Source organism: Musca domestica, unplaced genomic scaffold, assembly GCF_030504385.1.
Source record: "Musca domestica strain aabys unplaced genomic scaffold, Musca_domestica.polishedcontigs.V.1.1 3, whole genome shotgun sequence".
NCBI classification, from domain to species: Eukaryota; Metazoa; Arthropoda; class Insecta; order Diptera; family Muscidae; genus Musca; species Musca domestica.
The window spans coordinates 32,439,508-32,451,509 of record NW_026712299.1 but is presented as its reverse complement, the minus strand read 5'-3'; the positions used below and the strand labels follow the sequence as shown (position 1 = coordinate 32,451,509).

Below are 12,002 nucleotides of genomic sequence, written 5' to 3'. Positions count from 1 at the left end.
GCAATGGGTTCTAGCTTCGGTGGCGAAACATTGTATATAAGGGTTTTGGTATAGCCCCCATATAACGGTACCTCCCGATATTCTGTATTTTAATAATTTTTGCCACATTTTTCCACGAATTTGTCCAAAAATTGTTATTTGTAGTTCGCAAAGGGTTTTAGCCTCGGTGGTGGAATATAGTATATATATGTAGGTCCATAACGGCACCTCCCGATATTCGGTATTTTGATGATTTTTGCCACATTTTTTTACGACTTTGTCCAAAAATTAGTATTTGTAATTCATAATGGATTCTAGCTGTGGCGGCAGAACATTCAAAATTTAGGTCCATGTTTTCCTACAGCGCACATATAACGATACCCACCGATACTCGGTATTTTGATAATCCTAATCACATTTACCCACGAAATTGTTTCAGATTTGGTATTTAAGAAGATTTGGTAGATGACAATCCTTGAAGTATAAAATTGTCTATGGAAGGTCCCGTTTTGGTATGGCCCCCATATAACGGCCTCATCCACTTTATAGTTTTTTGAAAAGTTTAACAGCATTTTCCAAACTGTCTTACTGGTATTTTTAGTTTAAAGCGGAACACGTTTGAATTCAGATACTATTATATAAAAATGTTTTCTTTACCCAATAGTCGGTGGAGGGTATTAAAGTTCGACCCGGCCGAACTTAAAGTTTTTTTTTTACTTTTTAGTTCTACTTTCAGAATCTTCTTGAGTTTTCCTGTAATTTTACAGCTAAAAATTACAGCTGCATTAAAGTTTTTATTCTTTGTGACCAGGTATGAACAGCAGATGGCCGATATTATCCATTTTATAGTAGCTTATAATTTTGATCATGAAGTTATACAGACTTTGGTATTATGATATTTGACAACTCCTTTTTATACCCCAATGGGTAATCTAAGTCAATCTTATGTGACATTGGAATGGTGTTAAGGGGTATAATCTTAAAGATTGATTTCCGTGATCCGTGATCCGTGCATTGTAGTATGGGATATTCCAATATGCAACAAGTTTCAAAAAATTACAACCTTTACGAATTAATCTCTTCATTGCAATATGAATTCCAGGCGGACAAAATGAATCATACATTTTTTTTTTCCAATTACACACTTCTCATTAAGCGCCAACAGTATTAACAAAAAAGAAACACTTGTTTCAGTTTCAGCAAAGTGACGAAATTTTTTTTGTTGAATTCTCATAATCTTATCTATGGAATGCGAAATAACAACGAAATGAAGTGAAACATCAGCAATGTTTATGAAGATATGATAAAAAAAAATAAACTTTTTTCTGTTTAACTTACCTTTCAAATGCATGAAAATCATTTTCTGACGTTCTGTTATCGATTTCGATAGCAGTGGCCCCCGTTTATCCTTGGGTATATTCATATCTTCCAGAATTTCCATAAATTTGGCATCCACTTCGGAGTCGCTCAGAGCCCGTATGGTCTTTTCCAGTTCTTGTATATCGAAGGCAACCTCGCCATCTGTAGATGTGGGTCGTCCCGACAGCGTACCGGTACTGTAGTTGTTGCCTTTGGCTTTTGGGCGGCCAAACCAGCTTTCCAAGAGGCCGCCGCCCGATTTGTTTTTGTCATTTTTCGACATTCTAAAAGCAAAAATGTGCATTCTGTTAGTTTGGATTGTCTTTGATTTTAAAAATAATTAATTTAATTAAATATTTTTTTATATTTTTTGGGATGGCTCTTTTTTGGTAAAACAGCAAAATAAGTCTTGGCCGGCAATTTTTTGTTATTTATTGTGACAGACTGACTTGCTGTCTGGCCGGTGGGTGGATGTATTTGCATGAGTGTGTGTGTTTGGTTGGAGAAAAATTCCCAGCTGATATGTAAACCGTAACAGTCATATGTCTAGCCGCACTCTCTTTGACATTTGTTTTCATTTTTGTATTTTTTCGTTCTTTTTAATTTCCCTCCATAATATCATTTGGTTTGGGTTAGCTGTAGATTTGTTTATGTTGGCCGCCATTCAGGACCCCATATGCTGCCACTGTTTCGTTAGTTCTCTTTTTTCTTTTCTTTTTTTTACGTAAACACTGAACCAATGCTATGTTGCCGCAATTTGTGTTTCATTTTTCCTTTTCTTTTTATCACTACTCTTTATTCCGCAGTTTTGCTATGACAGGGCATCTGGAGCTGACTGAATGGCTGGCTGTCTGGCTGGTTGGCTAGTTGCTTGGTTGCATGATGGGGTTTGGAGCAGCGAATGCAAAAAATAAGCCAAATCGAGAAGATAAAAATACACATCTTTGTTTACATTTGTACAGTGTTGCCCTATCAATGTAAATGGAAATGTGGGGAAATTTTGATGGAATTATTGAATACATCATTTAATTTTAGAAAGTCCTTGGAGAAATTTTCTTTAAAAATTATGGAAGTTTTATGGGAGAACAAAAATTCTAAATCAGAGAGTTTTTCTGGGAACATTCTAAATGAAATCATTTTTTGAAACTCGGAAAGATCTAGAATTGACCCTAGAATATACCCCTGAGTAATCCGCGGTTAGAGATAATTGAGAAACCCTAAAGAAATATTCTTGAAAAATCAATGATTACACTGTGCGACAAAATAAAATGTTATCCATAACTACAGGAAGCGCTCGGTAGATTTTGAAAGTAGAGCAAATAACTCTTCGCGTCAAAGGTATATTTTTTTCAATAATTACAGAGAAAATCCGGCAGATTATGAATGTAGAGCTAAAAATAGTATCGGCGTTTTGAATGTTTACACCGCAATGTAACCTAAATTGAGGAGGCAAGTTCTCAACATTTCTTTTTATACCCTCAGCCATATAGCTAGAGAGGATATATATCATTTGACACGGTCAAAACGTGCCTAGTCGAAATAACGGTTTTAGACCCTAGGTCTCTTTGGACCAAATCCGTTTCAGGACATTTGGAGTCGATCTAACGATGTCCTTCCGTCCGTCTGTCAGTTTGTCTGGCTGGCTGGTGCGCACGATAACTCTAGAAGGGAGTAACCGATTTGGTCCAAACTTGGTATATCGTAATATTTTTGTCAAACTTAGATCGAGTTCGAATATGGGCAATATAGGTCCACTCCTTCTGGTACCTCCCCCACAAAGGGTCAACATTTTGAATATCCATAATATGCGAAATTAACATACGATTCCGTACAGACTTGGCACATCTCAATATTTCCATCAACACAATATCTGTTGTAAATGGATGGTAGAGATCGGACCACTCCTTCTGGTACCTACCTCACAAAGGGGTTAAAGTTTTGAATATCCAAAACGACTATAAAATTTGGAATAAGCCTCCAGTCCTCTTAATATTTCGCACATCCCATTATATATACTAATACAAGATATGCTATGAAGATGGAACATATCGGTCCACTCCTTCAGGTACCTCCCTCACTAAAGGTCGAAATTTTAAAAACAAAATATTTTACTGCACGGAGAGAGAAACGATAATCCGATTTTGCTCCAACGTTGTAAATCCTAATATTTGCATCAGTGCTAGGTCAGGTGCTAGAATGGACAATATTGAGACAACTTATCAAGTACCTCCCCCACAAAGGGTCAAAATTTTGAATAATTATAACTCTTATAAAATGCGATTGTCTTCAAATTAAACACAACACAATATTTTTATTAATCCAAGGTTTGGTGTAAATATGGAGTATATTGGTCCACTCCACAAAGGGTCAAAAATTTTGAATAACAAAAACGATTATAAAATCTGAAAAAAAAAACATCCGGCTCTTTTCATATTTCACAAATCCCATTATTTCTACTAACAAAAGATCTGCTGCGAAGATGGGATATTTGGTCCAATCTTCTGGTACTCCCACACAAAAGGTTAAAATTTTGAAAATAAATGAAACTCACAAAACGCGAAATTAACATACGATTCCATTCAGACTTGCCACATCTCAATATTTTCATCAGCACAAGGTCTGTTATAAATATGGTAGAGATCTGAAAATTCCTTCCGGTAACTCCCCTACAAAGGGTGAAAATTTTGAATATCCATGAAGCACATAAAACGCGAAATTAACATCCGATTCCATGCAGACTTGGTACATCTCAATATATCTACCAACACAAGATCTTTTATAATGATGGTAGATCATTTCTTCTGGTATCTCATCTGGTATGAATAACCAAAACGTTTATAAAATCCGAAATAAGCATCAGGTTCTCTTTATATTTCACAAATCCCATTATTTTCACTAACAAAATATCTGTTGTGAAGAAGTGATATATCGATCCACTCTTTCTGGTACCTCCCCCACAAAGGCTCAAAATTTTGAATATCCATGAAGTTCATAAAAAGCGAAATTAACATTCGATTCCATTCAAGACTTGGCACATCTCAAAATTTCCATCAACACAAGTTCTGTTATAAAGATGGTAGAGATCGGTCACTTTTTTGTTGCTACCTGTGCCACATATCAAGTTTTTGAAAAACAAAACGCTCAAAGAATTCAAATTTCACACATACAAACATTTTTTCTAATACAATATCTGTTGTGCAGATAATATATATCTGTGAACCCCTTCTGGTACCTCACTCATAAAGGGTCACAATTTTCAATACTTTTATCTGTCATAACTTGCGAAACAATTTAGTGATTCTTTACAGCTTCCTTTATCTAAATATTTCTCTCCACCAGAAACCTGGGATGAATATGAAATTTATGACTTCGCATGAAATTGGATATAAATGTTCGATTTTCTTGTAATTTTGCCCTTCAAAATATTTTTATCTGTATTAGATGAAATATGAAATGGAATACATCGTTCGACTATACCAGGCACCTCACGCACATTTTAACATTTTCTAAAAATTAACACATATCTTATATAAAGTGAAGGAAGTAACAAATATAGTCCGAACCTGACACGTCGCAATATTTATATCATATTAATTTAGGTCCAATATGAAATGGCCAATATTGGTCCATTCCTTTGGAACCCACTCTATAGAGGGCCAACAATTTGAATAATCATAAAAGAAGTCAAAATAAATTTAAATAATCGAACATTGGCTGAGGGTATATATCTGTCGGAAAAGCCGACTGATACTTTTTAATTTGTTTTTTTTTTTTTATCAAAATTTTAAAATATAAATATCGATGCTCAATTCCGAACAAGGAAAAAATATTCTTAACGTTGAAACTCTGAAAGAATTATATTTAATTTCAATCGTTTTGAGAATCCTTGGAACCGGTTTCTAATGTCTATGGTTATATGCATGGTACAATAAAAAGGTAAGGTAGAGCTACCAGCTGACTACAATTTTTTTCTGAGTGTGCCCGAGTTCTGCCAATTTTGTGTATGCATTTATTGTTTTGAAAAATGAAAACAAAACATGAGGAGGGAATAGCCTCAGAGCTATATTTCTGTAGTTTTACGAAGCTGTTCTACCTCCTTATTGTACCATGGTTATATGTATGTCTAATAAGATGTTGCATTTAGAAATAATCTGGAAATGTACACGGTTATATATCTCGGAGGGTATCCCTTAATTATTTCTTTCTCTCGGTGATACGGAGGTCTTCAGCTAAGGCCTTTTTCCTCTTTGATTCTTTTCCATTTTTTAGTTGCTAATTATAAAAAAATAAATAAAAAAAACCATCGAATATTCCGTTTTAATATCACAATAAATTAATTCACCTAGACCCGCTGATGGATGTGTGGCAGAGCGAGTGCATTAACGTTGCATCAACAATGCAATACAAAAATTATAAGAGCATAACAAATTTCGATGCACATAATTATTTTACCACACATGTGTTGCAACAAGCGCAACAATGCCGTTTTCGGAAGCAATGAATTAATGCCCAACTATCTAGCTACGCTGGCGGCCAGTTAACGTGGAATTGAATATTGAATGTGTGCCGCGGCCCTCACCGCTCATTGCTTACCGAAGCATTACCATCAATCCCTTTCCCCCGCCCCCTTGTAAACTGTAAATAAACAAAGCGGAATTGGCGGATAAAAATTCTAATAAATTATAGCTGAACAAAAAGCAAAACAAAAAAAAAAAACAAAGTGGAAGAGATGTGAAGTGAAAAACAAAACAACTACCCGGTACCTCCTATAGACGGGGAAAGGAAATGTGTTTAAAATCATTTGAATATTTACATGGAAGTGTTGCGGAATTAAGTAATGGTAGAAATTATTATACCATAACTAATATTAATACCATTAGCCATGTGGCTACGGATGGTATATATCATTCGATATGGTCAAAATGCGCCTCGTTCAAATAAAGGTTCAAGGTCCTAGGCCTCTTTAAATGAAATCCATTTAAAGACATTTTGGACTCGATCTTTACGTCTTTCTTTCTTGCGCATGGTCCAGACATGTTAAATCATAATATAATTATCAAAACGTAGATCGAGTTTCGATATGGGCAATATCCGTCCACTTCTTCTGGTACCTCCCCCACAAAAAGTCAAAATTAAAAAAAAAGAAAATAGTAAGGAAAGATCAAAAGTTGGGCGGGGCTGACTATACGGGTATTTAAGTAGATCATACCAACTACGAACCTTATTTGAATACGTATCATGGCTTCAGAGTAGTCACAATTTGGGAACTATATCCAACTCTGAATCGATTTTCAACAAATTTGACGGAGGCTTTTGCACCTCTACTGCCAAATAACATTCTGTATAGTACATGATATGACTTCGATAAGAATTTTATTAAAAAATATTTATTGAAGCAATTAATATACCGGACCGAGTTTCGCGGAATGGAAAAAAATCTGTGGACAATAAAAAAATCGATCCAATTTGGGCTGATAACCATACCAGAAGAAATGGTCCGATCTTGCCATCTTTATAAAGATCTTGTGTTGACAGAAAAATTGAGATGTACCGAGTCTGGAATAGAATCGGATGTTAACTTTGCGTTTTATGGGCTTCATGGATATTCAAAATTTTGACCCTATGTGGGGGATGTACCAGAAGAAATGATCCTATCCATACCATCTTTATAACAGATCTTGTGCTGATGGAGATATTGATAAGTACCAAGTCTAAATGGAATCGGATGTTAATTTTGCATTTTATGAGTTTCATGGAGGTTCAAAACGTTGAACCTTTGTGGGGGAGGTACCAGAAGGTGTATGCCGATATATCCCATCTTAACAGCAGATCTTGTGTTGATGGAAATATTGAGATGTGTGATATATAAAGAAAACCTGATGCTTATTTCCGATTTTATAATCGTTTTGGTTATTCAAAACTTTGACCCTTTGTGGGGGAGCTACCAGAAGAAATGGTCCGATATATGTCATCTTCACAGCGTATCTTGCGTTGATGGAAATATTGAGATATACAAAATCTGAATGTAATTGGATGTTAATTTCGCGTTTTATGAGCTCCATAGATATTCAAAATTTTGGACCCTCTGTGGGGGGAGGTACCACCAAGGAGTGGCCCGATATAGTCCATATTCTAGCCAGACATTGAGTTAGTAGATATAATGGGATATGTCAAATATAAAGAGAACCGAATGCTTATTTCGGATTTTATAATCGGTTTTTTTATTCAAAATGTTGACACTTTGTGGGGGAGGTACCAGAAGGTGTGAACCGATATATCCTATTTTCACAGCGGATCATATGTTAGTAGAAATATTGAGATGTGTCAAGTTTGAATAGAATCGGATGTTAATTTCGCGTTTTATGAGCTCCATAGATATTCAAAATTTTGGACCCTATGTGGGGGGAGGTATCAGAAGGAGTGGAACGATATAGTCCATATTCACATCAGACATTGAGTTATTGTAGATATAATGGGATATGTGAAATATAAAGAGAACCGGATGCTTATTTCGGATTTTATAATCGGTTTGGTTATTCAAAATGTTGACACTTTGTGGGGAAGGTACCAGAAGGTGTGGACCGATATATCGCATTTTCACAGCGGATCATGTGTTAGTAGAAATATTGAGATGTGTCAAGTTTGAATGGAATCGGATGTTAATTTCGTGTTTTATGAGCTTCATGGATATTCAAAATTTTAAACGCTTTGTAGGGGAAGTTTCCAGAAGGAGTAGAGCGATATATTTCATCTTCACACCTGACCTTGGGTTAATAAAACTATAGTGATGTGTGTAATTTGAAGACAATCGGACTCGGACTAATTATTCAAAATGTTACCGTTTTAACCATATTTTCAAAAAAGGACCAAAGAGACCCTTTTGCGATAAAAAAAATAATCCTCCTGTTTTTATTTACAATATTGGCAAAGATACTATGTACCTAAAATCAAGGGATTCCAAGGAATCGTAATCCGAAAATTTCAAAAAACGTGGAAGAGGAAGGAACTTGCCCCCTCTTTTTTTGGTAACTTTACGGTGTAAATTATCAAAAAACGCGATACATGTGTCTTCTATTTTTATCTCTATTTTCATAATCTACTGCATTTTCCCTGTAATTATTTTATGTGTTGCACAGTGTTATCATTTCATTTTGACATTTTTACCTTCAAAGTCGTATTCTCAGAGCGAGTTTTATATTTATTTCTCTTTTACAGCAAATACCATCACGAATACTAATTCTGTCATTATTTTGCAGAGCTACAAACATCTGTTAGATCTCACCCAGAAAAAGTTTTCGAAAAACCGTTAATGTTAATTGTTATATAACCTTATTTGTCTCTTCGGTTAATGTTCTTTTTCAAAATATTAGATGAACCGTATTAAATTTTGTCAGCCATTCCCTTCTGCGCTCCAACATGTCTGAAGCTTTGTATTTCTAAATAAACAAAAAACCCAAAACGTAATATAAACACAAAGCGATAATGAATTTGAAAATACAATGTACAAACGATTCTCGATCCCCTTCCAACCTCTAACATATATATATGCGATTTAAAGAAATCTAAACAATAATAACAACAACAGCGAGAACTTAAGCTAATGATAATGACATCATAATTGTGTGGAAGCGAGAGTATTTTTTTTTTTTTTTGAAAAAAAAAAAAAAAAAAAAAAAAATAAACAAAAGTGCAAATTATATTAGAACAAAATTAGAAAAAAAAACAAAAAAATACTAATACAAATAACCATTGGCATTCAATTATTTCCATTTAAGTAAGTCATGAGGAGCAGCGGCAGCAAAACAGCACATGAATGCAAAGGAAGAAGATGACGTGGTGATGACTATCGCCATCACCATCAACATCTGTTCTTGCCTTGGTTCCCATGGAGATGATCAATTAATCATAAATAGATTCATCGCTACCGCCAGCCGAAGGTGTGAGAAAATGCACTGTAGTCGCCTCTTAACAGCTTATTACAGATATAATCAATTATTGGAAAATTATGTAATGTGAAAAAACATCAATTTTCAACAAGAGCCGATTTTTTAGGAATTTCCTCCAAAAATTTTCCCATTTTTTTTTGTTTTGTAAACTCTTTTGATGTCTACAGCTCACTCACACCTGTTGGAAACTCGTGGTGTCGGAGTTGTTCATACCTCTGTAGACATCAAAAACATGACTACAAACGCTGACAGACACGAGTCTCCACCGACACCTAATCAAAATTTTTTTTGTTTATTATTTTTGAAAGTTGTTTAATTCGCATGATTAATGATCGAATAAAAAAATACAAGCATGTTGTATTCGTAATGAATAAATTTTCATACTTATGTTGTAACCAATTTACAAAAAAAATTGTTGATTTCCAATATAAATTTCGAAATTTTACCTAAAATTGCTTTGCCATTACACACTCTGTGACAAAGTTTTTATACCCTACACCACAAGGTGGTCAGGGTATTATGTCTTTGTGCATTTGTTTTTATACCCTCCACCTTGGAAAGGAGGGTATATTAACTTTGTCATTCCGTTTGTAACATCCTTAAATATTCGTCTTAGACCCCATAAAGTATATATATTCATAATCAGCATAAAATTCTAAGTCGATTTAACGATGTCCGTCTGTCTGTCTGTCTATCCGTCTGTCTGTCTGTCTGTCTGTTGAAATCACGATACAGCCCACATTATTTGACGTAGAGCTCCAAAATTTAGCAGAGCTATTTGCATTGTGTCTAGGATGGTTGGTATTGAAAATGAGATATATCGGTCCACGTCCTGGTATAGTCCCCATATAACGGTACCTCCCGATATTCGGTATTTTGATGATTTATGCCACGTTTTTTCAGGAATTTGTCTTAAAATTGGTATTTGTAGGTCATAGCAGGTCCCTGAGCGTGTGGCAAAACATTGCATGTATGGGTCCAAAATTTGGTATAGCCCCCATATAACGGTACCTCCAGATATTCGGTAATTTGATGATTTTTGCAACATTTTTTCACTGATTTGTCTGAAAATCGGAATTTGTTGGTCATAATGGGTTCCAGCTCCGGTGGCGAAACATTGCATGTATGGGTCCATGATTTGGTATAGCCCTCATATAACGGTACCTCCCGATATTCGGTATTTTGATGGTTTTTGCCACATTTTTTCACTGATTTGCCTAAAAATTGGTATTTGTGGGTCATAATGGGTCCTAGTTCGTGTGGCGAAACATTGTAATTATAGGTCCACGTTTTGAAATAGCCCCCATATAACGGGACCTCCCGATATTCGGTAATTTGATGATTTTTGCCACATTTTTTTCACGGATTTGTCTGAAATTTGGTATTTGTTGGTCATAATTGGTTCCAGCTTCGGTAGCGAAACATTGCATGCATGGGTCCATTATTTGATATAGCCCCCATATAACGGGACCTCCCGATATTCGGTAATTTGATGATTTTTGCCACATTTCTTCTAATGTTTATTTTACCCTAAGGTGGAGGGTATTAAAAGTTTGGCCCGGCCGAATTTAATGTTTTTTTACTTGTTTAACAGATAAAAGGAAACTAGATATAGACCTATAGTTCCTTTTTATGATCTGCATAGAATCATATTCTGAGTCGATTTATGCATGTTCGTCCGTCCGTCCGTCTGTCTGTCTGTCCATGTATTTTTGTAAACAAAGTGCAGTTCGCATTTATTGCCCGATCCAGATGAAATTTTGCACAAATCATTTGTTTGGCCCAAGGACGAACCCTATTGAAATTGGAGATAATCGGTAAAAATTTAGATATAGCTCCCATATATATCTTAGTCCGATGTGCCTCTTATTGTGCACCAAATGTGTAATATCAGCCCGAATAGTATGGAAATTTGCACACACAACCAAATTAGGCCTGAAAAAAGTATGCCAAATTTGATCGAAATCGGATATAGCTATAGCTCCCATATAAAATGTTCATCCGATTTGTTATTTTTGTCCTCCGCAGCCGTAATATGCACTCCGTAAAAACAATATTTTGGGGAAATATAGCAAATACAGCTCAGAAATACATTTGCTAAATTCTATCGAGATCGGTTCAGATTTGGATATAGCTCCCATATACAACTTCGTCCGATTTACTTTTTATTGTGCACCAAACGTCTAATATTTGCCCAAATGGGATGGAATTTGGCGAACGAATTGAGTTTAGAAGCTAGTATGCCAAATTTGGTGAAGATCGCTTCAGATATGGCTATAGCTTCCATATATATTGTTCATCCGATTTGTTGTATTTGTTAGCCACAGCCGTAATATGCACTCTGTAAAAACGGTATTAGGGAAATATCTCAAATACAGCTCAGAAATATCTTTGCCAAATTTTATCGAGATCGGATCTTTATCTGATTTCAAATAAATTTTGCACCAAATGGGCAATACAAGTCCGAATTTAAAAGATACAAATGCTACGGCATATTTAGTCCTTTGAACTTTAAATTATAATTATAATCATAGCGTGTATGATTGAATTATCCCATAAAAACTTTTAATTGTTATGCGGAGCTCTACTAAATTAGCAAAGTGGTGTAGGGTATCATAAAGTCGGCCCGCCCGACTTTAGGACTTTCTTTAATGTTTTTTTTTTTTTTTTTTTATTTTGAATTGTCCATATAATTTAAGGTTTGAGGATTCTTTCATG

The 12,002-nt window shown here is 35.1% G+C and overlaps 1 protein-coding gene across 1 annotated transcript in view; it reads right to left on the bottom strand.

Annotated features, from left to right (window-relative positions):
- Positions 1-2,211, bottom strand: part of LOC105261990 (protein diaphanous) — a 30,752-nt gene extending 28,541 nt beyond the window's left edge. The window contains 2 exon segments of the mRNA XM_059124616.1: positions 1,318-1,622; positions 2,063-2,211. Coding sequence (XP_058980599.1) covers positions 1,318-1,622; positions 2,063-2,106 — 349 coding nt within the window. The 5' untranslated portion in view covers positions 2,107-2,211.
- Between the last annotated feature and the right edge of the window lie 9,791 nt (positions 2,212-12,002).